The 25729-nt window shown below is 39.9% G+C and overlaps 1 protein-coding gene across 1 annotated transcript; it reads right to left on the bottom strand.

The window, feature by feature from the left end:
- Positions 1 to 1702: 1702 nt before the first annotated feature.
- ldlra (low density lipoprotein receptor a) lies at positions 1703 to 23887 on the bottom strand. The gene is made up of 18 exons (XM_034127156.1): positions 23681 to 23887; positions 18887 to 19012; positions 17435 to 17557; positions 16406 to 16789; positions 14835 to 14957; positions 14253 to 14375; positions 14022 to 14141; positions 12916 to 13041; positions 11616 to 11787; positions 10493 to 10720; positions 9913 to 10031; positions 8467 to 8606; positions 7685 to 7826; positions 5471 to 5608; positions 5012 to 5368; positions 4206 to 4286; positions 3928 to 4091; positions 1703 to 3832 (listed from the first exon to the last, which is right to left on the bottom strand). Exons 1-18 carry the CDS (start codon positions 23763 to 23765, stop codon positions 3776 to 3778), a joined length of 2808 nt encoding a protein of 935 aa, XP_033983047.1. The 5' UTR covers positions 23766 to 23887; the 3' UTR covers positions 1703 to 3775.
- Between the last annotated feature and the right edge of the window lie 1842 nt (positions 23888 to 25729).

Raw genomic sequence — 25729 nt, 5'->3', positions numbered from 1 at the left:
ACTACTCTTACTGTTTAACATTTTGGGTTACTTAATGTTACTTCATGTTAAGGCTAATACAAATGACAAGGCTGTAATGCTAACTAACGTGCTAGCTACTAGCTAGCTTGATCCAGACACTCTGGTCCTTTCATCAGACGGGAAGCGAAAGAACGAGCAAGACCCATTGCTGGTATGATAACAACCTGGTACTAAGCACACAGGCATCTTGTTAAAGTTATCTTATCTTAGCCAGCGCCATATAGATAGATTATATCTATATGGCGCTGATCTTAGCTATCTCTTAGTGGAGGAAAACAATTGTGACATCACTTGAAGAAAAATACGCAACTAGAAAGACTACAAATCTGGGATTTGTAGTCTTTCTAGTTGCGTATTTTTCATAGTCTTATATTTCAACAGTTTTACGACAAACTGTGACTTTTTTGACATGGAAATTATTTTTTAAGATTGACAAACATCATATGTGTAATTCATGGCACAATTCAAACGGGATCGAAAGATACGTTTTCTCTCTCCATTGACTTCAATGCATAACTTTTTCCGAAATAAGGTCCCATGGGGCGGAAGTAGATGGGCGTGACTTCGCCACTCTATATATAGGCCTATTGGCATAATTGTGTTTCAGAGGATGAAAACACACTACCAAATTCGGATTAAAAATCAGTGTTATATATAGCCTATGATCTTTGGTAAATTCACCATAAGTAAACTCTCCATGCTTGTCTCTGTGAACAACCTCTTAATCTAGTAAATAACCAGTGGTAATAGTTAGTTAAAGCGAACAAATAAAGATTTGAAATAGTTAGCTAAAAGAGCTAAAGCTAACAGTTGGAAATGTAGCTAAATGAAACAATAAACATTTGAAATAGTTAGCTAAGAGTAACAAGTAGCAGTAACAAGCTAAAGCTAACAAACAAACAGTTGTTGTAGTAATCTAAAGCTAACAAATAAAAATGTTTAATAGTAATCTAAAGCTAACAAACACACGGTTGTTGTACTAAGCTAAAGCTAACAAACAAACAAACAAACAAACAGTCGTTGTAGTAATCTATAGCCAGGGCCGCCGCTTGCGGACAGGCAAGGCAGGCAACTGCTTGGGGCCCCGGACCAGAAGGGGGCCCCCAAAGAAGGTAGATTAAGAAGGTCCACAGCAACGACAACATGAAACACCCTTTAATTTACTGCAATGACACGTCGGGAAACCCCCTCAAGGTGGCCCCATGCATAGCGCGCCGTGAAATGCTGCTTCTTATATTAAAGGTCCCATGTCATGGCCATTTCTACTGATCATAATTCCATTGTTGAGGTCTATTAGAATAGATTTACATTGTGCAATTTTCCAAACTCACATTGGTTTCTCATACAGCATCTCTGTAAAGTATGTGTATTCACCAGGTATTCACTCTCTGTCCTAAACGGCTTGTTGGAGCTCCTGCCCAGCTGTGCTGTCGGCTGTGTGTGGTGACGAAAAGCTGGTTCGAGGGGCCCCCATAGACTAGAATCGGCACTGTCTATAGCTAACTAATAAACAGTTGTTCTAGTAATCTAAAGCTAAAACCATTAAGAAGCTAGCCAAAGTAACAAATAGACAGTAGATAAACAGTTAGCTAAAATTCAAGTATAACAGTTTCAATGGTTAGCTTACAATAACAATGAAAGTTAGCTAAGAGCAGTCTTCAATAAATAAATCCAGACCGTAGTGATTCTATAATAAATAGAAGCATTTATTTATGTACAGAAAAGGTTTAAAGTTTACAACAAAATCTAAAACACTGACAAAAAAAATAAAGAACAAATATTTACATTTATGAACATTATATGTACATGCTTCATCCTCGCTGATAGTCAGTGGATGTAAAATGACAATAAGTTCATCAGCACTTATGGATGTTTTCTACCTTAAGACCTCACAATGGTCATTAAACCACATCCCGAAAACATCTGTATGTTAAACCGCCACATCGCTCACACAAGTCACTGTAAACACATTGATTTCATACATATCCATTGAGGTCAATAGCATCAATATGAACATGTGAGCATATTATTTCATTAAAAAAGGCACACATTTGTCAGTGATACAAACACAGGAGCTCAAACACCTGGTGGGGATGTTTTTAACACCAACACATGGCTTGTTTTTATCAGGAATGTTCAAGGAAAGGTGAAGTTCAGGTCCCGAGGGAGGATATAAATATACACGTGCCATGGTAAAGAGTGTTAGCATTGGCCCCATTGGTAACACGTGGGTTCATCAAAGTGTTACAGTCTCTACGTTATGCAACGATCCTCCCCAGAGGCGCATGAGGAAGGAGCTCATCACAAATCAGAAGCTGAAAACGGTTCTGAGAAACTCTGGAACATAAGGCAGCTGGTGAAGATCATTTTTGTTTTTACCATATGTCGACATTTGAAGACGTCGCAGAGGCATAAATCAAGGCACAGTGCTACTCTTTGAGGTTTTCACAGCAGTGTCTTTAGGTCCCTTTGGATGGTGTTTTTGCTCCTCTACTGAGGCAACGACTAAATCATAACAACACACGATACATAATTGGGACTTATTGAGGTCACACTGGTTAAACTGGCACTTGTGGAATTCTTCCTATTATGTACCTCACCTTAAAACCCACTCTAGTGTTTTTTTCAGATTTTTTCTTGTGTCCAATGACCAAAGAGGAAAATATACACGCCTTCTTGGAAGACAGTTAGATGAGAGGAGAAGAAGATTGTCTTTCCGTTAAGTATGGAGCTGGAGCCATAAGGCGATTAGCTTAGCTTAGCCTAGCATAGAGACTGAAAAGGGGTTAGCATGGCTTTGTTCAATAGTAGCAAAAACCACCTAATGTTAATGATAATGCATGATATTTTTCACTTTTGTTGTTCCGTACAGAAAACAAAAACACAAAAGCGACATGTCTTACAGGTGAGTTAATCGCCGCCTAGTTGCAGCTTCATAATAAAACTAACAGTTCAATATTTTGGTTTCTAGTCGAGAGTCAGACGAGAAGATTGATACCGCTCACATATATGTTTCTTAAACATGTGGATGCTGTTGGTTAGCTTAGCTTAGCACAAAGACTGGAAGAAAATGTAAACAACTAGCCTTGCTGTGGTAATAAAACCTTCAAAACCGAGTCAATAAAGCTAAATATAACTTATTTATATCTCGATTATTTATTCTGTACAATAAGCATCTATCCAATTCCCACCAGGCTAGCCCTTTCCCTTTTGTCTTTGAGCTAAGCTAAGCTAACAGTCTGCTCGTGCTAGCCTTATATTTACCATAAAGGCATGAAACTGGCCAAACAAATTAAATGAGCTTTGATAAATGTCCATGAAGTAACAAAAGTGATACACAAAGATATTTTTAACACTTATGCGTGAATTGTACCTTAAACACATTAGAGGGAATTCCTTAGTTGCATATTTTGAGCCCAAAACAAGACACGATGTGGCTTTTAGCGACACAGTTTTTCAGTTATATCATAAGCATCCCAATTTGGAAACTGATTAAAAAACTATATTTAGACTGAGAAATTCACAATCTGTTGATTTGGTATGATAGTGTCAGCAATGGATTGTCAACCTTGTAAAAAATATGCAACCTCAAAATAAGTTTCACCCGGTTTTTTTGGCACTGCTTGTGAGGATATAGTGGTTTCAAGACTGGCTTTAAATTCCATATCTTTGTGCCATGTCAGGTAAAAAATACACAAGGACGTCCAAGGTAGCTTATCATCAAGGCTCTTCTTTCCACTCAGCACGACTTTTTTCAGTTTTCTGTGAAGGTTGGATTGTCCTCTTCTTCATCCAAGCTCACGACTTGTCTCTGATATGACAGCAAATAAACAAGATGTCAGACTTAGCAAACACAATGTACTAAATTCACCCAGAATGTAATATAGATTGACAAACTAGACTTACTTTTGGGTAGGAGTAACCATCAATGCTGTTGCTCCTCCAAATGTGCACTTGGTCCTCGGTGGTTTTCTGGTAAACGGGGTTGTCAAAGTGGATTGTGTTGGTGTTTTTCAGCCTGTAGTTCCTCCATAGTAGCACGCCACCAAAAGCCACCAGACAAAGGATCGCTACAAGAACGCAGACATTGGGAGAAAGATTAGACATTAGTAGCGTTATTACTTAAAGTATTTTGTAGTTTCTGTGAAGGAGCCACCTTTGCAGAAGCTTCCTAAGCAACTCACCCAGAGGTAATGCTATATACAGAGCTATCGGCGTGGTGGAGGCAGTGTTGGGTACAGCAGTGGCAAATTTATGTTGGATGTCTGAAAAAAGATAGGAAGATAGGAAGTTAATGGTGGATGGAGCTGATCAGCACTTCACACAAAACATTTTTGTAACCATGTCCGCGAGGATTACAATGTCCTGGACATTGCGGTCATCCATGTTTATCATTTAGCTTAAAAACAACAGATAGGAAGGCTACATGACGAGTGACTTCATCAAGGCATTATAATACACTTCAAAACTAAGCTTATTATTTTCAACAAACATTGTGACCAAAGAGTTCTACATTTGTCGGACCTCAGCGGTTTTCCCGTTCAGCTGAAGTCCGGCTAAAGTCGGGGTAACGGTAACACTGAACCCTAGCTAAGGACAAGGCACTCAAACAAAACAAACTATGTAAAAATGGTCAATGCTTCAAAGTAACTAAAAGTTCTCCGTATCAAAAAAGAACACGTCAAAAGACTATACCGCTTCCTGTCTAATCACAATCAGCTGTGTACCATTGTCATGCCATATATAGGCAAATTGACATGCACGTCATACCTGACAGCGCACATTTGACAGCAAATAAGTGAGACTTAAATTAACATATTTTAAAGCGTAGTGTGACTCAAAAAAATAAATAGTTAAGAGTTTACTCTAAAGTCTTATATTAATAAGACAAACATTTAAACCATAATGATGAAAGGAAAATGGCTCCGACAAAGTGGTTACACAATTTGACCTCTAAACATTTCACCAATTCCACTGTTATGGTACCTACCTGGAGATGTGACTGGAGCGCCTGTGGTGGTCTGGGGGATTTTAGGATTCACCAGAGCGCCTGTGGTGGTCTGGGGGATTTTAGGATTCACCGGCCTGGGTGACGGGATCTTTGGTTCTGGGGTGGTGGTCTTTACTGGAGGTTTGATGGTGGTGCGTGGTGCTGGCCTGGCTGCAGTGGTGGAGATAATGGGAACTGGGGTGGTACGAATCAGGGGTTTAGTTGTGGTACGGATTTGGGGTTTTGGGGTGGTTTGGACCAGGGTCTTGGGTGTGGTGCTGGCTGGAACTGGAGGGCGACGAGGAGGGTCTGTAGCTGGAACCTGAGGCTGCACAGGAGCTTCAGGCGTTGGCACGGCTGGTAAAGAACAAGGAATGAGAGTCAAAAAACTAAATACAAAATTCAAATTAATCTAACAAAGATATTTTCTTGATATAATAGTGCAGTATATTTACATACCAGGTACGCATGACCTCATATCCCGGGCTAGCATCATGTTATCTGAACACACACATGTGTATTTGGGGGGGTGTCGGCCCACTTGAGGAGCTGCCAGGCACAAGTATTCACAGCCGGAGACCTGGCACCAATCCCTGCCTGCAAGAAAAGAGGATGACATTTTGTTTAGCTTCATATGTATTGAAGACACTTTCACAGTTACCATTAAAGCTGGTACAATTTTAAAGGTCCCCTATTATACTGATTTTCCATCAATATATTACAGGTCTCAGATATATACAGAGCCTGTCTCTGATTGGCTGAAACACCAAACAGATCATTGCAGCATCCCATAATCCCCTCTGTTTCAGCCCTGTTTCCAAAGTGCTGATTCTCTGTCTGTTACTTTAGATGAAAATAAGGAGCCCCTCCCCACGCCCCTCTGAGAGAGATTTGGTTACAAAGAACTCAATGGTGCTCTAGGAGGAGATTCAGGTGATAAGGGGGGGGGGGGGGGGGGGGGTTACCTTGGTTGCTGATTGGCTAATGGTTACACAAGACAACACATCGTTATGACATCATAAAGTGGCCAAAATCTGATCAGCTCATTTTCAGACAGGTTTTTATAGAAATGGATCAGGACAAAAAGAGAGAATCTCTGTTCCTGAAACTTTCAGAGTCTCTTTCCACAGAGGGGACACATGTTGATGTAGAAGAGACATGAAGAAGAGGGGACACATGTTGATGTAGAAGAGACATGAAGAAGAGGGGACACATGTTGATGTAGAAGAGACATGGAGAAGAGGGGACACATGTTGATGTAGAAGAGACATGAAGAAGAGGGGACACATGTTGATGTAGAAGAGACATGAAGAAGAGGGGACACATGTTGATGTAGAAGAGACATGAAGAAGAGGGGACACATGTTGATGTAGAAGAGACATGAAGAAGAGGGGACACATGTTGATGAAGAAGAGACATGAAGAAGAGGGGACACATGTTGATGTAGAAGAGACATGAAGAAGAGGGGACACATGTTGATGTAGAAGAGACATGAAGAAGAGGGGACACATGTTGATGTCGAAGAGACATGAAGAAGAGGGGACACATGTTGATGTAGAAGAGACATGAAGAAGAGGGGGACACATGTTGATGAAGAAGAGACATGAAGAAGAGGGGACACATGTTGATGTAGAAGAGACATGAAGAAGAGGGGACACATGTTGATGAAGAAGAGACATGAAGAAGAGGGGACACATGTTGATGTAGAAGAGACATGAAGAAGAGGGGACACATGTTGATGAAGAAGAGACATGAAGAAGAGGGGACACATGTTGATGTAGAAGAGACATGAAGAAGAGGGGACACATGTTGATGTAGAAGAGACATGAAGAAGAGGGGACACATGTTGATGTAGAAGAGACATGAGGAAGAGGGGACACATGTTGATGTAGAAGAGACATGAGGAAGAGGGGACACATGTTGATGTAGAAGAGACATGAAGAAGAGGGGACACATGTTGATGTAGAAGAGACATGAAGAAGAGGGGACACATGTTGATGTAGAAGAGACATGAGGAAGAGGGGACACATGTTGATGTAGAAGAGACATGAGGAAGAGGGGACACATGTTGATGTAGAAGAGACATGAAGAAGAGGGGACACATGTTGATGTAGAAGAGACATGAGGAAGAGGGGACACATGTTGATGTAGAAGAGACATGAGGAAGAGGGGACACATGTTGATGTAGAAGAGACATGAAGAAGAGGGGACACATGTTGATGTAGAAGAGACATGAGGAAGAGGGGACACATGTTGATGTAGAAGAGACATGAAGAAGAGGGGACACGTGTTGATGTAGAAGAGACATGAAGAAGAGGGGACACATGTTGATGTAGAAGAGACATGAAGAAGAGGGGACACATGTTGATGTAGAAGAGACATGAAGAAGAGGGGACACATGGTGATGTAGAAGAGACATGAAGAAGAGGGGACACATGTTGATGTAGAAGAGATGTGAAGAAGTGGATTTTGCATAATAGGTGACCTTTAAGGGACATTTGCTCATTCAGTTTTTTCTGCAACGCCTTAACACAAAGGCTTGAGGGTTGAGGAAAAAAATTGGAACATTTCCTGCTTTTTAATGTCGTGCTTTTCAATTTGTTTTATAAAAAAAGGTCGCTAATGATTTGTTATTCAAACTAAAAGCCCTTTATGACCAGGAGTGTCTCTCACCAGCGGGCTGTTTGAGGTTATGGAAGAGGATAATGTCTTCTGGGGATGAGAGGTGCTCTGCCACGGCTGTGATGTTCTCCCCCGTCAGCCTGTTGGCACTGAAGATGGCATTGTTACTGACGTCGGTCCAATACACTCTTTCCTAGAAGCAGAGACAAAAAAAACAACTATTAAAGTGACTGGGGACACAGCAGGAGTAGTGAGAGGAATCAGAATCAAGTTTATTGCCAGATACGTTTACACATACAAGGAATTTGCTTTGGTATCTGGTGGTGGGAACATAAACAATCTAAAAAATTAAGTTGCAAAGTCGGTAAAAGAAGAAATATATAAGGATAATAAAAACAATTTAGCATTAAACAATGACGCTAAAGACAAGTATTTAAGAAAGAATAATAAATACACCACTGGTGAATGTCTGAACCTTATATGTGTCTCTAAAATGGCGGTTGCTAACAAGTGTCATCCCTACACAACAAGTTATAAGGTGCTATATTATATAATTTACAACAGGTGATATGGCCTTAACGCTTTGACAACGCTACTATGCCAATACTGGGGATGCATGCAATGAAAGTACCTAATTTTTAACATCTGGATACTGAGAGACAAGACCGAGGAGGAAACCTAAGTTGTTGATAAGCTGTGGAGCTGTTAAACTCATTAAAATAAGGTCAAACCCGGCTTCTATACGACTGTTTACACGTGCAGTGAGGGGCCATGTGGTATTTCACAGCTCTGGGTTTATGGGTAACAGAGTTTATCAGGAGGTAAACACCCACCTCAAACACAGTGAGGCCCAGAGGGTGAGCCAGCTTGTGTTCGTCCAGGATGATGGTGCGTCGACCACCGCCCTGCACATCGATACTGGAGAGGGTGTGCAGCTTGGAGTCCACCCAGTACAGCCGCTGGTTCAACAGGTCTGAGGAGACACAAGAGGGGGGTCAATAGGTCAGAGATGGTGAAAGTACACACATCCTTTACTCAAGTAGAAGTACAGATACTCGTGTTTAAAAATACTCTGGTGAAAGTAGAAGTACTGACTAAACTTCTTAACTCAAGTCAAAGTAAAGAGGGCTTTGAAATGTACTTCAGTAAAAAGTACCCATAACTAGCAGCTGTTTTAAAGAGTACCTGACCTCCCTTTATATTAATAGAACAATAATGTCATTGTTAGCTAATGAATGTTTCCATGCTGAACAACGGCAACATGACAACGTTTTCATTGGTCCCTCTTCTTTAGAGAAGACCAGGAAATGATGGATACACGGATCGTGTTCAAATCAATAGGCACGCAATGACTCTAAATAATAATGATCACGCCACCAAACACACATTCAAACTAAAGGAACCAGCCTGTTTGGAAAATGTAAGAAGTAGAAAGTACAGGTATTTGTGTTCAAAATGTAAGAAGTAGGAAGTACAGGTATTTGTGTTCAAAATGTAAGAAGTAGAAAGTACAGGTATTTGTGTTCAACATGTAAGAAGTAGAAAGTACAGGTATTTGTGTTCAACATGTAAGAAGTAGAAAGTACAGGTATTTGGGTTCAAAATGTAAGAAGTAGAAAGTACAGGTATTTGGGTTCAACATGTAAGAAGTAGAAAGTACAGGTATTTGTGTTCAAAATGTAAGAAGTAGAAAGTTCAGGTATTTGTGTTCAAAATGTAAGAAGTAGAAAGTACAGGTATTTGTGTTCAACATGTAAGAAGTAGAAAGTACAGGTATTTGTGTTCAAAATGTAAGAAGTAGAAAGTACAGGTATTTGGGTTCAAAATGTAAGAAGTAGAAAGTACAGGTATTTGTGTTCAAAATGTAAGAAGTAGAAAGTACAGGTATTTGTGTTCAACATGTAAGAAGTAGAAAGTACAGGTATTTGTGTTCAAAATGTAAGAAGTAGAAAGTACAGGTATTTGGGTTCAAAATGTAAGAAGTAGAAAGTACAGGTATTTGCGTTCAAAATGTAAGAAGTAGAAAGTACAGGTATTTGTATTAAAAATGTAAGAAGTAGAAAGTTCAGGTATTTGTGTTCAAAATGTAAGAAGTCAAAGTAAAAAGTCGTCAGAAAAATAAGTAGTGGAGTAAAGTACTGATACCAGAAACATGTACTTAAGTATAGTCACAAAGTATTTGTACTCCACTACTTCCCACCTCTGTCAATAGGTCAGATCCCTGGTATGCATGTGGATAAGCTACTGGAAACCTGAGAGACATGAACACTAGATCTTACCGATTGTGATCCCATTTGGCCACTCAATGTTGTCGGTGACCAGAGCGGTTCGGTCTCCTCCGTTTAAACCTCCTTTCTCGATCTTAGCGGGACTCCCCCAGTCGGTCCAGTAAAGGAAGCTGGGAGGACACAGATATGTGGTTAAAATAAACGTTGTAAACAACAGAGAGTCTTGGAAGGATTTAGGGAGCATGATCTCACAGAAACACCTGAAATGTCCTTTAAACCTCGTAACATCGCATTATATCAGAATCAGAAGAGACACAGAGAGAGAAAACTATTTTAAGAAAACTATAATAACATTAAAAAATATTTATCAATTTGGCTGCAGATCCTAAAACTATTTGCCAGACAATTCCAATGAAAATCAATAAAGAAATACATTATCATAGCTATTATTATTTAAACAAAATGTAAGGTATATGGCTATTTAAAATACTGTGTAAATTCTCTTTCTAACCCTGTACTTGTCCTCGTCTGCCCTGCCCTGTAAACGTCATGCTGGGTGATAAGACGTTATGCGTTTTTTGCATCTGATCACATTGGATTTAACCACTTTTCTTAGTATCGTTGGACTTACTTGCTGTGGGGGTCGACCACAATGGCACGGGGTTTGGATAAATCTCGACGGAAGATAGTTTTTCGGCGGCTGCCATCAGCGGTAACCACGGAGATGGTGCTTTGGATGCTGTCGGTCCAGTACAGGTTCCCGTGGATCCAGTCGAACGCGATGCCTTCAGGTGCGTCCATGTCTCTGCCGATCACTACGCTGTGTTCAGCCGGGTTTTCAGCCGAGTCCATCGGAGCTCTGGGTAAAAAATAAAGAGCTGGTGTCAAGCAGGCGTAAAAAAAAAACACTAAATGCAGAGGTGGGAAGTAGTGCAGTACAAATACTTCGTTACTGTACTTAAGTACATTTTTCTGGTATCAGTACTTTACTCCACTACTTATTTTTCTGACGACTTTTGACTTTGACTTCTTACATTTTGAACACAAATACCTGTACTTTCTACTTCTTACATGTTGAACACAAATACCTGTACTTTCTACTTCTTACATGTTGAACACAAATACCTGTACTTTCTACTTCTTACATGTTGAACACAAATACCTGTACTTTCTACTTCTTACATTTTGAACACAAATACCTGTACTTTCTACTTCTTACATTTTGAACCCAAATACCTGTACTTTCTACTTCTTACATTTTGAACACAAATACCTGTACTTTCTACTTCTCACATTTTCCAAACAGGCTGGTTCCTTTAGTTTGAATGTGTGTTTGGTGGCGTGATCATTATTATTTAGAGTCATTGCGTGCCTATTGATTTGAACACGATCCGTGTATCCATCATTTCCTGGTCTTCTCTAAAGAAGAGGGACCAATGAAAACGTTGTCATGTTGCCGTTGTTCAGCATGGAAACATTCATTAGCTAACAATGACATTATTGTTCTATTAATATAAAGGGAGGTCAGGTACTCTTTAAAACAGCTGCTAGTTATGGGTACTTTTTACTGAAGTACATTTCAAAGCCTCTTTACTTTGACTTGAGTAAAGAAGTTTAGTCAGTACTTCTACTTTCACCAGAGTATTTTTAAACACGAGTATCTGTACTTCTACTTGAGTAAAGGATGTGTGTACTTGTACCCTCTCTGACTGAATGTAATGATTCTACTTCATTCTGATGCCCTTTTATCTCACCTGTAGATCTTCTTCTGGGAGATGTCGGACCAGTAGATGTCTTTGGTGGCCATGTTCATGTCGAGAGCCACAGCGCTCTTCAGACGGGGGATCACTCTGGTGTACTCACTCTTATCCAACGTCATCTTTCTGACTTCATGACGGTTGGTGAAGAACAGGTAGGCGATTGTACCTGAAAAAACACAAAATCAAAGAAGAGAAGAGATTAGCTGTCTTAGAAATCATATATATGCTGGCTGTGTTTTTGGTTTGTCTTGTGTACTTCTATTGAATAGAAATATATTTTTTCTTCTTAATTTCAGCTTAATTGGTCCTGCCAAATGTTATATATTAAAAAAGGGACAGATGTCTAAAAGTGCTAACAGCTGCTACAGCGTTGTATTAACATTTCTAAGCTATTTTTGTTTAGGTGCCAGAAATAGGGCAGATATTCTCCTTTCATTCAACAACATAACATATTTTATTGTTAAAGTTTTAACCCCATCATTGCCAACAATTATCCACATTAGGAACATATACTTTAAAGGTCTCCTATCATGCTAAATGTACATTTATATGTGTCCCCGATGTGTAAGAGAATTCACAAAGTGTCAGAAAATAAAACCCTCTCTCTTTTCCTCCGTACCCAAATCTCTAAATCTTTTTTTTAAAGCTAAGGACCCAGAATCAGCACTTTAGAAACAGGGCTGAAATAGAGGGGATGAGGCTAGAATGTGTGATCTGTTTGGTATTTTGAGCAAAACACTTCAGACATGTTTTTTATATATTTGTATATATCTGAGACCTAGGCCTGTGACGATAACGGCTTTTGTTGGACGATACATAATCCAATAAATAGTTGCTTTAAATTATGTTCGATTAATTTTAGGACCCTTTTAAGCTATTTATATAATAATACAATGAATTGAAGGCATACAAAATATCGAGGTCATGTCCATTTATTGTATGATAAGTCGGATACGAAATGATTGAGGTCATACGATAAGCCAATAAAGTAAAATGATTTGTTATAATGTCCATATATCGTAGAATAAGTCAATAATGTAAATAAGATGAAGGTCCTGTCAATATACCATACGATAAGTAGAAAACATAAAAAAGTATCCAGGTTTCCAGGTAATGTCTATATATCGTACAATAAGTGTATCGTACAAAACGTCAAAAGATATCAAGGTCTTATCTGAGACCTATAATATATGCTTAAAAATAGTATAATAGGAGACCTTTAAGAAGGCTATTCATCATTGAACTGTTACACATTACTGTAAAATACACTCTGGACAGAGCAGCTGATATTTACCGATGGCCTTGCAGGCTTTGGTTGCAGGGTCCACCTGGTACCCCTCCTCACATTGACATTTGAAGCTGCCCACCAGGTTGATGCAGATCTGGCTGCAGGTGTCCGGGTTGGCACACTCGTCGATGTCTAATTAAAAAAAAGATGGGAACCATTCAATAAAAAACACACATGGTGTAACAAAAACAATATTCTGAGTCATCCTTCCTGTAAGAGATACTCTTGTTCTGGAAGCACAGACAGTTACATGGAAAAGGTTGCGTCAGAGTAAGCACATTGCAACACTGTTTTGATAATCTGTTCCCAAATAGAGTGGTGCATGAATGAGCATTTCAGGGTTGTCTGAATCTGTGTTTTGGGTTAGTTGCCTGAAATAAGGTCTGTGGTTAACTCAAGCTGAAGAGATTTGTGTATTAGGACATCAAATGCGTCAGTAAATACCCCACTGGTAAATGTCCGAAGCTTCAATATCTCATAAAAACGGTGGTTGTTTACACATTTCAAAATGAGACCATTAAACGTCATCACGCCGAAAATTAGCCGCCTTTAGCTTAGCGGTGGTGACGTGAAGTCATGTGACCGCGCTGTAGTTCCTTTATAGCCCAACATTAGCCACCTTTAGCTTAGCGGTGGTGACGTGAAGTCATGTGACCGGGCTGTAGTTCCTTTATAGCCCAACATTAGCCACCTTTAGCTTAGCGGTGGTGACGTGAAGTCATGTGACCGTGCTGTAGTTCCTTTATAGCCCAACATTAGCCACCTTTAGCTTAGCGGTGGTGACGTGAAGTCATGTGACCGTGCTGTAGTTCCTTTATAGCCCAACATTAGCCACCTTTAGCTTAGCGGTGGTGACGTGAAGTCATGTGACGGTGCTGTAGTTCCTTAATATCTTAACGTTAGCTTCAATTATAAACGTGGTGTTAATATGTGGAGATTATCCTGCTGAATCAAACATGTAAGTATCATAAAAGTGTGTTTGCCACAGATCTTATTTCCTGCAAAAATGTGATGCTAAGTTCTGGTTCAACCTAAAATAAATACGTCATCTCTACCCCACAAACCATATGCATTACTGGTTATATATAAGTTTAACTGCGGGATGTTGTTACCTGCACAGCGTTTTTTCTCCACCAGGTTATATCCAGTAGGACACAGACACTCGTATCCGATCTTCAGGTCATTACAAATATGCGAGCAGCCGCCGTTGTTGTAAAGGCATTCATTGGAGCCTGCAGTTGGAAGAAGAAAGGTTAACCATCTTTCTTTTCCGAGGACTAGCATTCTCAACATAAAAGCAGTAATCAAGCAGACAGTTATGGATGACAGACGTCTGAACTCACCACATTCCCTCAGAGGCTCGTCTGTCCAATCCCTGCAATCACGGTTCCTGTCACACACCTTCTCCATGCTAATACACTCCCCGCTGCGGCACTTAAAGTGGGTCGGACCATCACAGTGGGTTGCTGGGATATAAGACATACAGTTATAGATGGAAAAAAAACACTAGAGTTTACATTAGACTCAGGGACAGTTTCATCCCACCGGCCATCAGACTGTTAAACACCTGGACTTTTGAAAGAAAAATCCATAACATTCATCTGTTTGCATCTTGCAGATTATGTATACAATACAATACAATGCAAAGGGGCTTTATTTGCATGACTACATTTTAAACATAGTATTGTCAAAGCATTCTGCACAAGGCGTTATAACAGAACAAAACAAAAATCAACACTAAACAATACATGTGGCACAACAGCATAATACAAAACGTACTGGATAGGCCAACAACGTGCAAATAAAAATATATATAGGCCTACATATTATTATATAAAAAGTGTGTGTGTGTGACATGACAATAAAGCCTTGAATTGAATTGAATAGAGTTGCTAGGATCCAGGAAAAAAAAGAGAGATTCGTACCGTTGACGCAGCCGAATTCATCGCTGCGGTCCCTGCAGTCGAATTGATGGTTGCACTGCCGGCTGCCGTGGATACAAGAACCGTCATCACATTCAAACTCATCGGGAGCACAGGTGGTGGGTGCTAGAGTAGAAATTAGATTACAAGAGATGATTAACGAATGACTAGGCCTGTGACGATAACAGCTTTTGTTGGACGATACATTATTCTAGAAATAGTTGTTTTAAAGGTCGCCTATTATACTGTTTTTCATCAATATATTATAGGTCTCAGATATATCCAGGACATGTCTCTGATTGGCTGAAACACCAAACAGATCATTGCAGCATCCCATAATCCCCTCTGTTTCAGCCCTGTTTCCAAAGTGCTGATTCTCTGTCTGTTACTTTAGATGAAAATAAGGAGCCCCTCCCCACGCCCCTCTGAGAGAGATTTGGTTACAAAGAACTCAATGGTGCTCTAGGAGGAGATTCAGGTGATAAGGTGGGGGGGGGGGGGGGGGTTACCTTGGTTGCTGATTGGCTAATGGTTACACAAGACAAAACATCGTTATCGTTAAGTGGCCAAAATCTGATCAGCTCATTTTCAGACAGGTTTTTATATATATGGATCAGGACAAAAAGAGAGAGAATCTTTGTTCCTGAAACTTTCAGAGTCTCTTTACACAGAGGGGACACATGTTGATGAAGAAGAGACATGAAGAAGAGGGGACACATGTTGATGAAGAAGAGACATGAAGAAGAGGGGACACATGTTGATGAAGAAGAGACATGAAGAAGAGGGGACACATGTTGATGTAGAAGAGACATGAAGAAGAGGGGACACATGTTGATGTAGAAGAGACATGAAGAAGAGGGGACACATGTTGATGAAGAAGAGACATGAAGAAGAGGGGACACATGTGATGAAGAAGAGACATGAAGAAGAGGGGACACATGTTGATGAAGAAGAGACATGAAGAAGAGGGGACACATGTTGATGTAGAAGAGACATGAAGAAGAGGGGACACATGTTGATGTAGAAGAGACATGAAGAAGAGGGGACACATGTTGATGTAGAAGAGACATGAAGAAGAGGAGACACATGTTGATGTAGAAGAGACATGAAGAAGAGGGGACACATGTTGATGTAGAAGAGACATGAAGAAGAGGGGACACATGTTGATGTAGAAGAGACATGAAGAAGAGGGGACACATGTTGATGTAGAAGAGACATGAAGAAGAGGGGACACATGTTGATGTAGAAGAGACATGAAGAAGAGGGGACACATGTTGATGTAGAAGAGACATGAAGAAGAGGAGACACATGTTGATGTAGAAGAGACATGAAGAAGAGGGGACACATGTTGATGTAGAAGAGACATGAAGAAGAGGGGACACATGTTGATGTAGAAGAGACATGAAGAAGAGGGGACACATGTTGATGTAGAAGAGACATGAAGAAGAGGGGACACATGTTGATGTAGAAGAGACATGAAGAAGAGGGGACACATGTTGATGTAGAAGAGACATGAAGAAGTGGATTTTGCATAATATTTGCATAATAAGGAACCCTTGTCTTATGACTCTCACCACATCCTGCTTCATCAGATCTATCGAGGCAGTCGACGCCTCCGTCACACTTCCAGCTGCTGTGGATGCACTCCCCGCTGCCGCAGGGGAACTCCAGGTTCGAACACTGATGAGCGGGAACAGTAACCGGTGTCTTCGCTCCTCCGCAGCTCAGAGGCCACTCATCGGAGCCGTCGGAGCAGTCCATGTCTCCGTCGCAGGCCCACAGACCAGGCACGCAGACGGTGTTGTTGCACTGGAAGGAGGCCGGGCTGCAGGTGACCGGCGGACAGGACGCTTCATCACTGCCATCGTCACAATCCGCCTCATCGTCACACACGAAGGACGACGATACGCACTGACCACTCCCGCAGCGAAACTCTGTGTTCGTGCACAGCTTTGGCGCTAAAAAGAGAAGAGACATTGGATATAAGGAAGTCTTTCGGTGAAGGAAGTGGTCAAGAAATGACTCCTAAAACATGGGAACAAGTCAGCATTTTAGCATTTTTGGCTAGCTTGTTTCAAATGTTTTTTTGAATGGGTTTTGGGTTTTTAACGTTTTAGGATTTTAACGTTTTGTTCTATGACATAAAATACTTCAGTAAATACCCCACTGATGAATATAAAAACGCAGTTGCTATCAAGAGTCTAAATGAGACGACTAAACGTCATCACGCCCAACATTAGCCGCCTTTAGCTTAGCATTGAGAAATACAATTGGCTTTTTTTAGGGAACCATGGAGATGCTAACTTCAGGGTGGGCCAACAACAATCCTTTATCCCTACACTACTGCACAACTTCAACTTCCGTTTTATTTTTAACACGACCAACATATGTCCTTATCAAGTTGGGACCAATAAAGTATATCTTATCTTATCTGAAACAGGGCAATTAGAGTAACTAAAGACCAGGAATACTTCAGATAAGGGAGGAAAGAAGAAGCTGTGGTTTCTGAGAGCAATCGAAGAAGATAAATCACATTTGAAAGAACAGTGAGACAGATGTGTGGTCTTCTTCTTCTTCTCCCCCCTGTAGTTAACTCTTCTCACCACAGCTCTCCTCATCAGCTCCATTCTCACAGTCAGCTTTCCCGTCACAGTGCCAGCTCTCCGGGATGCACTGGTTCAGACGGTCCGTGCAGCTGAACTCTATCGGCTTGCAGGTTTTAGTCACTGAAATCACAACAGAGATAAGATCAGAGATGGTACAAGTACACACATCCTTTACTCAGGTAGAAGTACAGATACTCGTGTTTAAAAATACTCTGGTAAAAGTATAAGTACTGACTAAACTTCTTTACTCAAGTAAAAGTAAAGAGGGCTTTGAAATGTACTTCAGTAAAAAGTACCCATAACTAGCAGCTGTTTTAAAGAGTACCTGACCTCCCTTTATATTAATAGAACAATAATGTCATTGTTAGCTAATGAATGTTTCCATGCTGAACAACGGCAACATGACAACGTTTTCATTGGTCCCTCTTCTTTAGAGAAGACCAGGAAATGATGGATACACGGATCGTGTTCAAATCAATAGGCACGCAATGACTCTAAAGAATAATGATCACGCCACCAAACACACATTCAAACTAAAGGAACCAGCCTGTTTGGAAAATGTGAGAAGTAGAAAGTACAGGTATTTGTGTTCAACATGTAAGAAGTAGAAAGTTCAGGTATTTGGGTTCAACATGTAAGAAGTAGAAAGTACAGGTATTTGTGTTCAACATGTAAGAAGTAGAAAGTACAGGTATTTGTGTTCAACATGTAAGAAGTAGAAAGTACAGGTGTTTGTGTTCAAAATGTAAGAAGTAGAAAGTACAGGTATTTGTGTTCAACATGTAAGAAGTAGAAAGTACAGGTATTTGTGTTCAACATGTAAGAAGTAGAAAGTACAGGTATTTGTGTTCAACATGTAAGAAGTAGAAAGTTCAGGTATTTGTGTTCAACATGTAAGAAGTAGAAAGTACAGGTATTTGTGTTCAACATGTAAGAAGTAGAAAGTACAGGTATTTGTGTTCAAAATGTAAGAAGTAGAAAGTACAGGTATTTGTGTTCAAAATGTAAGAAGTAGAAAGTACAGGTATTTGTGTTCAACATGTAAGAAGTAGAAAGTACAGGTATTTGTGTTCAACATGTAAGAAGTAGAAAGTACAGGTATTTGTGTTCAAAATGTAAGAAGTAGAAAGTAAACTTATTTTGAACTATCTTTTACCAGAATCAGGAAATGCCGTGTTACAAAATGAGCCGCAAATGCTCAAAAGTTTTCTGTTTTCTGATGTTGGTGATTTTCCAATAAATATGTGAAAAAAATAAGTTTCTTCTGAGATACAACTCAAAATAAGATTCTTTGACTTAACAAGATGTCTACAAACAAGACCTGATGTCTCACTGCAGTGTCACTTCTGAAGTTATTGTAACTTATATCAGGTGTAAAGAAAGACATATTCTGACTAGATATTAGACACATATACTGGGCAAGATTTTGAGTTTTTGTAGTGTACTCACTGCAGGTAGCAGGAAGTTCATCAGTGGCGTCTCCACAGTCGTCCATGCCGTCACACGCCCATCGAGCCGGCAAGCATTTACCGTTCCCACACTGGAAATTATCGGATCCACATGTCGTCAATGTATCTGTAACAGAGAAATAATAACACACAGTTAAACCAAGGCTTATTGTTTGAGTTATCATTCATCAGGGAGGAGTCCTCATATACACAGTATGGCTGCACATGAGATAAAGTAAGGTGGGGATAATCATTCTGCAGAACTCTATTCAAGTAGTTTTAAACCAAACAAACGACAATTTGAATATCTATTAATTGTCTAGTGGTACATTGAATTCATGAGGAAAACTTTTGCATGAATTCTTGATGAATGGAAGCAAAAGGAAACGTCAACAAAACAATATCAAATCCTCAGGTTCACAAATTCTAATGTTGTCTCATGTCGATACCCGGAGCTAATAAAAAAAGAAATGTTGTTTTGTAGTTCTTTGTTCACTCTTTCCTAAGTGATTTGGCTGTCCATGAAAAAAGACCCATAGGAAAATAATTGTGCAGAATTCTATTAAATAAGTTCTTCAGCACTAAAATATATGTCTATAACTCATCCAGTGGTACATTGAATTCATGAAGAAAACGTTGTTATTCTCGCATGCCTTCAACCTTTCGTGATGAAACGGAAGTTGTGGTTTAACGTCAAAACAAATTCAAAATATTAGTTTTGAACGTAAACCTTGTCTCATCAAACAAATCACAGCTAATCCAAATAAAGTTGCTATAAAACGTTGTTATTCTCTCCAAAAATGGAGAAGATTTTTGATGAATGGAAGTTAACGGCACCTGCGTTTCCTTACAAAACAATCTGTTTGCAATGTTGTCATGAATAACAGCTAATGCTACTAAAAGTTATAGTGTTTATTTCAATTCCTTCTGGATTTCTCTGCATTTGGCACTTTTCCCTCAATGCTGACGATTCTTACTTTTACTTACGTTACATTTCCAACGCAAGACTTTGACTTGTACCAGAGTCTTTTAAAGGTGTGGTATTAGTACTTTGACTTAATCTGAATACTCCTACTACACTCCTACACACGTGATCAAACACACACACACGTGCCTGTAGGATGTTGTTTAACGAGGGCGGATGAATGGTTGAGCTGGGAGTCACACAGGGACACTCTCTGAATGTAAACCCACATGTATCAGCCCGTTATCAGGCAGCTGCTGATATGGCAGCTTCATAACAGAAATCTGCTTTGTTTGGATTTCCAGGTTTTATGGTTCCTGCTGGCAGAAATTCACGTAATTCGACACGAGTGTAAACACAACATCCCCCCATCTTTAATGGACCCCGATGAAGCCTCTGAACCAGAAGGAGTAATTAGATTGTGTATCAGGGAAACAGCACCTCATGAAAGGGTTACTAGAGTTCATTCCTCCCTCTGGCCCCGGGGCCCCATACGGCCACCTGCTCCTGAGAAATGAGGTGCAGGAGGAGGTGTTTACAACTGAAGCATTTAGCAGCTATCCATTAGCATCGATCAAATAGTCTGATTCACTAAGTGCAGGATTCGCTTTTTAATTCTAACTCCAATGAAGTATTTATGTGTATGTTTTCATAGTCCTTTGTGATAGGTTGTAAAAATGATGAATTATGCATTGCTCTGACTGGCTGACAGCACAATAAATCATAATAACAGTTTGGCGTGAAACGTCTGCTGCCGTCGGTCATGGCCGAAGCTTCAGTTCAAAACAAAGGGACGCTTTATTGCTGCTTCTGTGGGAGGACATGTTTTCATCTGCAGTGAAGGACTGTGAGGGACGTTTACTCAAGTATTGCATAATCGTACTCAATTCAAGTTTTCTAATGTATTCTGTGTTTACGTTATATTGTGTATTCCTTGTTGATATGTATTTTCTTCTACTGCTGATACATATATATTAACTTTTTGTGTCTGACAAACCCAATTTGGGATCAATAAAGTATATCTAATTTAATCTAGCCTACTTTATTGTACTTAAATGCACATTTAACATACTTTAAGAACACTTTATACCTCAACTGCACTACAATTTAAAGGGAAATATTGTACTTTTACTAGTAACTTACAAAGACTTTTTTTTATCTTAATATGTGCATATGTGTAAATGTGTCTGTTGATTGTATATATAGAGGATATACATATTAATACATATTTGTATTATTGTATTTTGTATTCGGGATTGTTGGAAACGTTATTTCGATCTCTCTGTCTGTACACACACACACAAAATTGACATTAAAGTTGACTTTGAGACTTACACATTACAACACACATCAATATATATTATAGACAACAGTTCATACAAGAGTAGCTCAAGTCTAATAATCAACTATCCAATTGAGTGATCATTAATTGACATCTATGAAAATGTAAATATTTCTCATATATATTTTTGAATATTTTAGATTTTTTGTGTTGTTTTTCTATTTATTTTAGATTACATTTTTACGTTTAAATACTTTGACTATATTTGCCTACTTCTTTTTACATAAGTCAGGGTTCATACACTTTTTCACCAATGATTTTCAATTACTTCTCCATGACTTTTCCATGACCTTTACCTAATTTTCCATGACCAAAAACACGACTCTTTCTCAGCGTACCACTGAAAATGGTTTATTTGAACATGGAACAGGAAAATAAGGTCTGCATATGAAACATGTTGTGCCTATCTAAAACAAATCAAATAGTAGGCTTACTAGTGGCAGTGAAGAAATGAAATCTGGCCATGATATCTTTATGACTCAATGTGAAAGGGTGTGTGTTATTGCTTCTTAAAGAGAGTCATCAGCTTGATGTTGATAAACCGGCTCTAATCAAGAGGATATCCTTGTAGGGTAATAATACAAATAAACAGATGGTATAAAACCCTCAAACGGTTCGACTCAGGTCGATTTCTATCTTCTAATTTCCTGCAAGAGTGGATTTGTCCCTCAATAGATCAGTTATATTCCCTGAAGCCTCGTCACCAAACACACGTTCACGCTCGGTGTGTACTCAACGGGCTCAGCAGGTTCAGTCCTTGAACAACAAAATGTCAGCGTTATCGATCCAGGACAAATCCATGCTGGGCAAATCACAAATCTGCTCTTGTTTGTTGCCCAATCTGTGACGTCTCAAGCTTTTCATTCATTGACCTTGAGGCGAGCAGAAAGAGCGACTGGAGGCTTAAATATTGTGTATTTTAGAACCATTTCTCAAAGCCAGAAAGTTGCCCCCAAGTGAGATTAAAGTAATACTTTCCCCCAAAATGCATTTGTATATCAATAACATTGAATTTGTGAGGAAAACTAGCCCCCACAGTGTTCAACGAATCAATCCATCAATATTGTTGTCTTTTTATTTAAGCCATTTTGTGCAGTTATTAAGATGAATTTGACAGAAGGAAAACTTCACCTGCAAAATGTATTTCTATATGAGTCACCTTGAACTTATAAAGAAAACTTCAGGACGTGCGGAGATCAATCATTTATCCAGTCGTACGTTACTTCACAAACACATGCATTTCAATACAATATTTAATTGATCATTGTTTGCAAAGGCACGCTACTTTCAAGTGTATTCAATCTTACGTTTGAGTGTAAACACATTAGAAAACTGGATAAATGAGACTTTTATAACACTGCAATTATACTGCATTTATATTAAGTTGGGTAAGATTTAGTAAAGGGATGTTATGATGTGATTTTCCTGGTGAAAACAGCCCTAAATTACTTCAATTCAGCAAGAATTTGGTAAGTTTTTAGACTATTAGTTCAACTTTCCAAATTCAAGGTTTCCCAAGGTGAGTAGCTTATCTGCAAATCATCATTTAGTGGATGAAACATTCCTAAAAACCACATCAGACACTGCTCCTCTGCCCAGACATGTGTGGGAGGCGACCTTTTCCCAACATGGAAACGGGACACGTTTCATTGCCACACATGTCTGTGAGAAAAAAGGTCATAGGTGACAACAATCAGTTGCAACATGTTTCACCACACACACCGTTTCCCAGAAGCGACACACACAGGGAACAGAACAGGTCTGACGGACACTCACATCCAACCAGAGCTGGAGGAATGCTGGCAGACACACTGAGTGTTTGTGTTGGAGCATGAGTTGGAGGGCTTCTATTCATTTCCACAGTATAGGGCGTTTCAGGACACACATGATGGGAGGTGCAAACAGGCTGCACATTGCATCATGTATAGGAGGAATACAGTAGATCTAGGATAGAAGTGTTTCCTCTACACTGATTTATATACAAGTGGAGCCAATTTCCCACATTATAATATAATGGCTGCAAAAACCGGCTTTTTTTCAAAATCGTGCTTTACATTTTTTACACATTCACCCTCCTCAAAGCTCATTGGCTGCACAACGGGTCAATTAAACAAAACATGCGGCTGCATTCAAAAACAGCCAAAGATTTAAGCAGATAATAAGCCATAAAAAAGCATGATAACAGGAGGATTTTCACGGTAAATTACGCGTAAATATGAGTGAAAGCGTCACGGTGAGAGCGCATGACCTACATTCTCGGAATAAGTGCGCCCTCCCCCATCACCTTGCATCCGGTGCTGTCACAGGAGTGGGCAATTTAAACACACACGGACTCTAATCTTATTTAAACCATCATTTAAAAACACATTTCTACCAAACAACACCATCATGACGCACAGAGTGAATCTTACACTGATTTAATGCGCAAACCAAGTCACACATTGAGCTAATTAAGTCATAATTAGTCAATCAAATGAAGGAAAACTTACCTGTATGAACGAGGGTGAAGAGAAAGAATAACAAAGATGCGTGAAACAGCAGTCCCATGTTTCCCAGGCGCACTGGAAGATGCATGCACTCTGATGTGACTAAATAATCTAATTATGATAAAAACACACTGTCAGAAATTTGATTTACACCAATGTCTCAAGTGGCTGTTTTGCAGAGATGCTCATAGGATGGATGCCCTGCTCACTGTACTGTTTGACAACAACATCAGACCCATTTCAATGTGGTCCAGGGTGGGTGGGGCCGGAGGGGCCCCTCGGTATGGGAGGCGGGACCTGGTGAGTGGTGTGATTTCTGAGGCAAACAGCAGCAACAATTGGGAGGAGGAGCTCCGGGGAGATGGATTTACTACCAGTTAACCCTTTCAGAGAGGGAGGAGAGACCGTGTTTGTATACATCAGGTGAGTTTCATTCCTTACTCTGACAGGGGCGTAGACTGGGTTTCTGGGACCGAAATTGGGGGGCCATAAACTCAAGGTTGAGGAGGGGGAAGGGGAGGAAGAATTTGAAATATCTTGAGTGTAAAGTCAGAGATTTAGAACCAACAAATGGGAAATGTTGACGACGTGATACTGGACTTATTCCATAATAAGCCTCTTAACTGTGAAACTCATCATTAACATTATAGTAGTGAATATTTTAATAAATGTTTTCAGGGGGTTATCTAGAAAATATATAGTATGGGGCGTACTGTGGCGCTGATCTTATAAGATAATAATAATAATAATAATAACAATAATAATAATAATAATAATAATAATAATAATAATAATATTAATAATAATAATAATAATAATGATAATAATAATAATAATAATAATAATAATAATAATAATAATAATAATAATAATAATAATAATAATAATAATAATAATAATAATAATAATAATAATAATACATGTTATTTATATAGTGCTTTTCCTGGGGCTCAAAGCGCTTTACAAGCAAGTAAAGAAGGAAAAAAATAGATAATAATAATAATAATAGCTTGGATTTATATAGCGCCTTTCATGAGACCCAAGGTCGCTTTACAAAGAAGACCAGGGGCAAATCAAACATAACAAAAACAAAAGGCAGTCAGACAACCAGTCAGTCAGACAAAACAACAGATAGATTAGGGGCCAAAGGCCTGAGCAAACAGATGGGTCTTGAGGGCCCTTTTGAAGGCGTCGAGTGTGGGGATGTTGCGGATCTCCGCAGGGAGAGCGTTCCAGAGGGTGGGGGCTGCCACACTGAAGGCTCTGTCCCCGAAGGTTCGCAGTTTGGTGCGGGGGGTGGTAAGCAGGCCAGAGTCTGAGGACCGCAGGTTCCGGGGTGGGGCATGTGGGCGAAGGATGTCCGATAGGTACTGGGGGGCAAGGGCATAGAGGGACTTGTAGGTAAGGAGGAGTACTTTGTAGGATATACGGGACTTGACCCGGCAACCAGTGGAGGTGGATGAGGGTGGGAGTGAGGCCTAGGCTCCACGGGGACGAAAACGGGTTGAATCCGCATATTTCTCTTGCGTATAGCCCTTTAAGCTCGACGACGCCGTAACGGAAACGTAGAAACAGACCCCGCAAACGACAACGGGTCCAAAGGTGGATAGATCTGGGAACGGAGCGCTCTGGGGGGTCCAACGGGGCCGTGTGGTCGCCTATACGGTCATCCGTTTCTGATAATGACGACGCAATAGCCCCGCCTCTCCCCGCCTCTGCTGCCCACCCCCGCGTCAAAGTACACTGTACACTGAATTCAGATTATTTATCTTTATCTCGATATGGACATAAAGGCGAGTGAAGTCTAATCTGACAGGACGGAGACACGCAGCTCCTCCGGCTGTGATGCAGCGGGAGGAGCAAAACACACACTTCAAGTCAGATCACCACCCTTAGCTATTTTAATTACCTCTCAAACTACCTAAACTAGTTATAAATATGTTTATTTTTACTGTCGGGTTTACTTACTGGATCAGCTGCTGCATGAGGAAGCATGAAGATTTAAACTTTAACACACATTGACCGGCGAAAAACTCTGCGCGGTTCCCTCCG

Source organism: Trematomus bernacchii, unplaced genomic scaffold, assembly GCF_902827165.1.
Source record: "Trematomus bernacchii unplaced genomic scaffold, fTreBer1.1, whole genome shotgun sequence".
NCBI lineage: Eukaryota > Metazoa > Chordata > Actinopteri > Perciformes > Nototheniidae > Trematomus > Trematomus bernacchii.
This window is presented reverse-complemented; position numbering and strand designations above follow the sequence as displayed.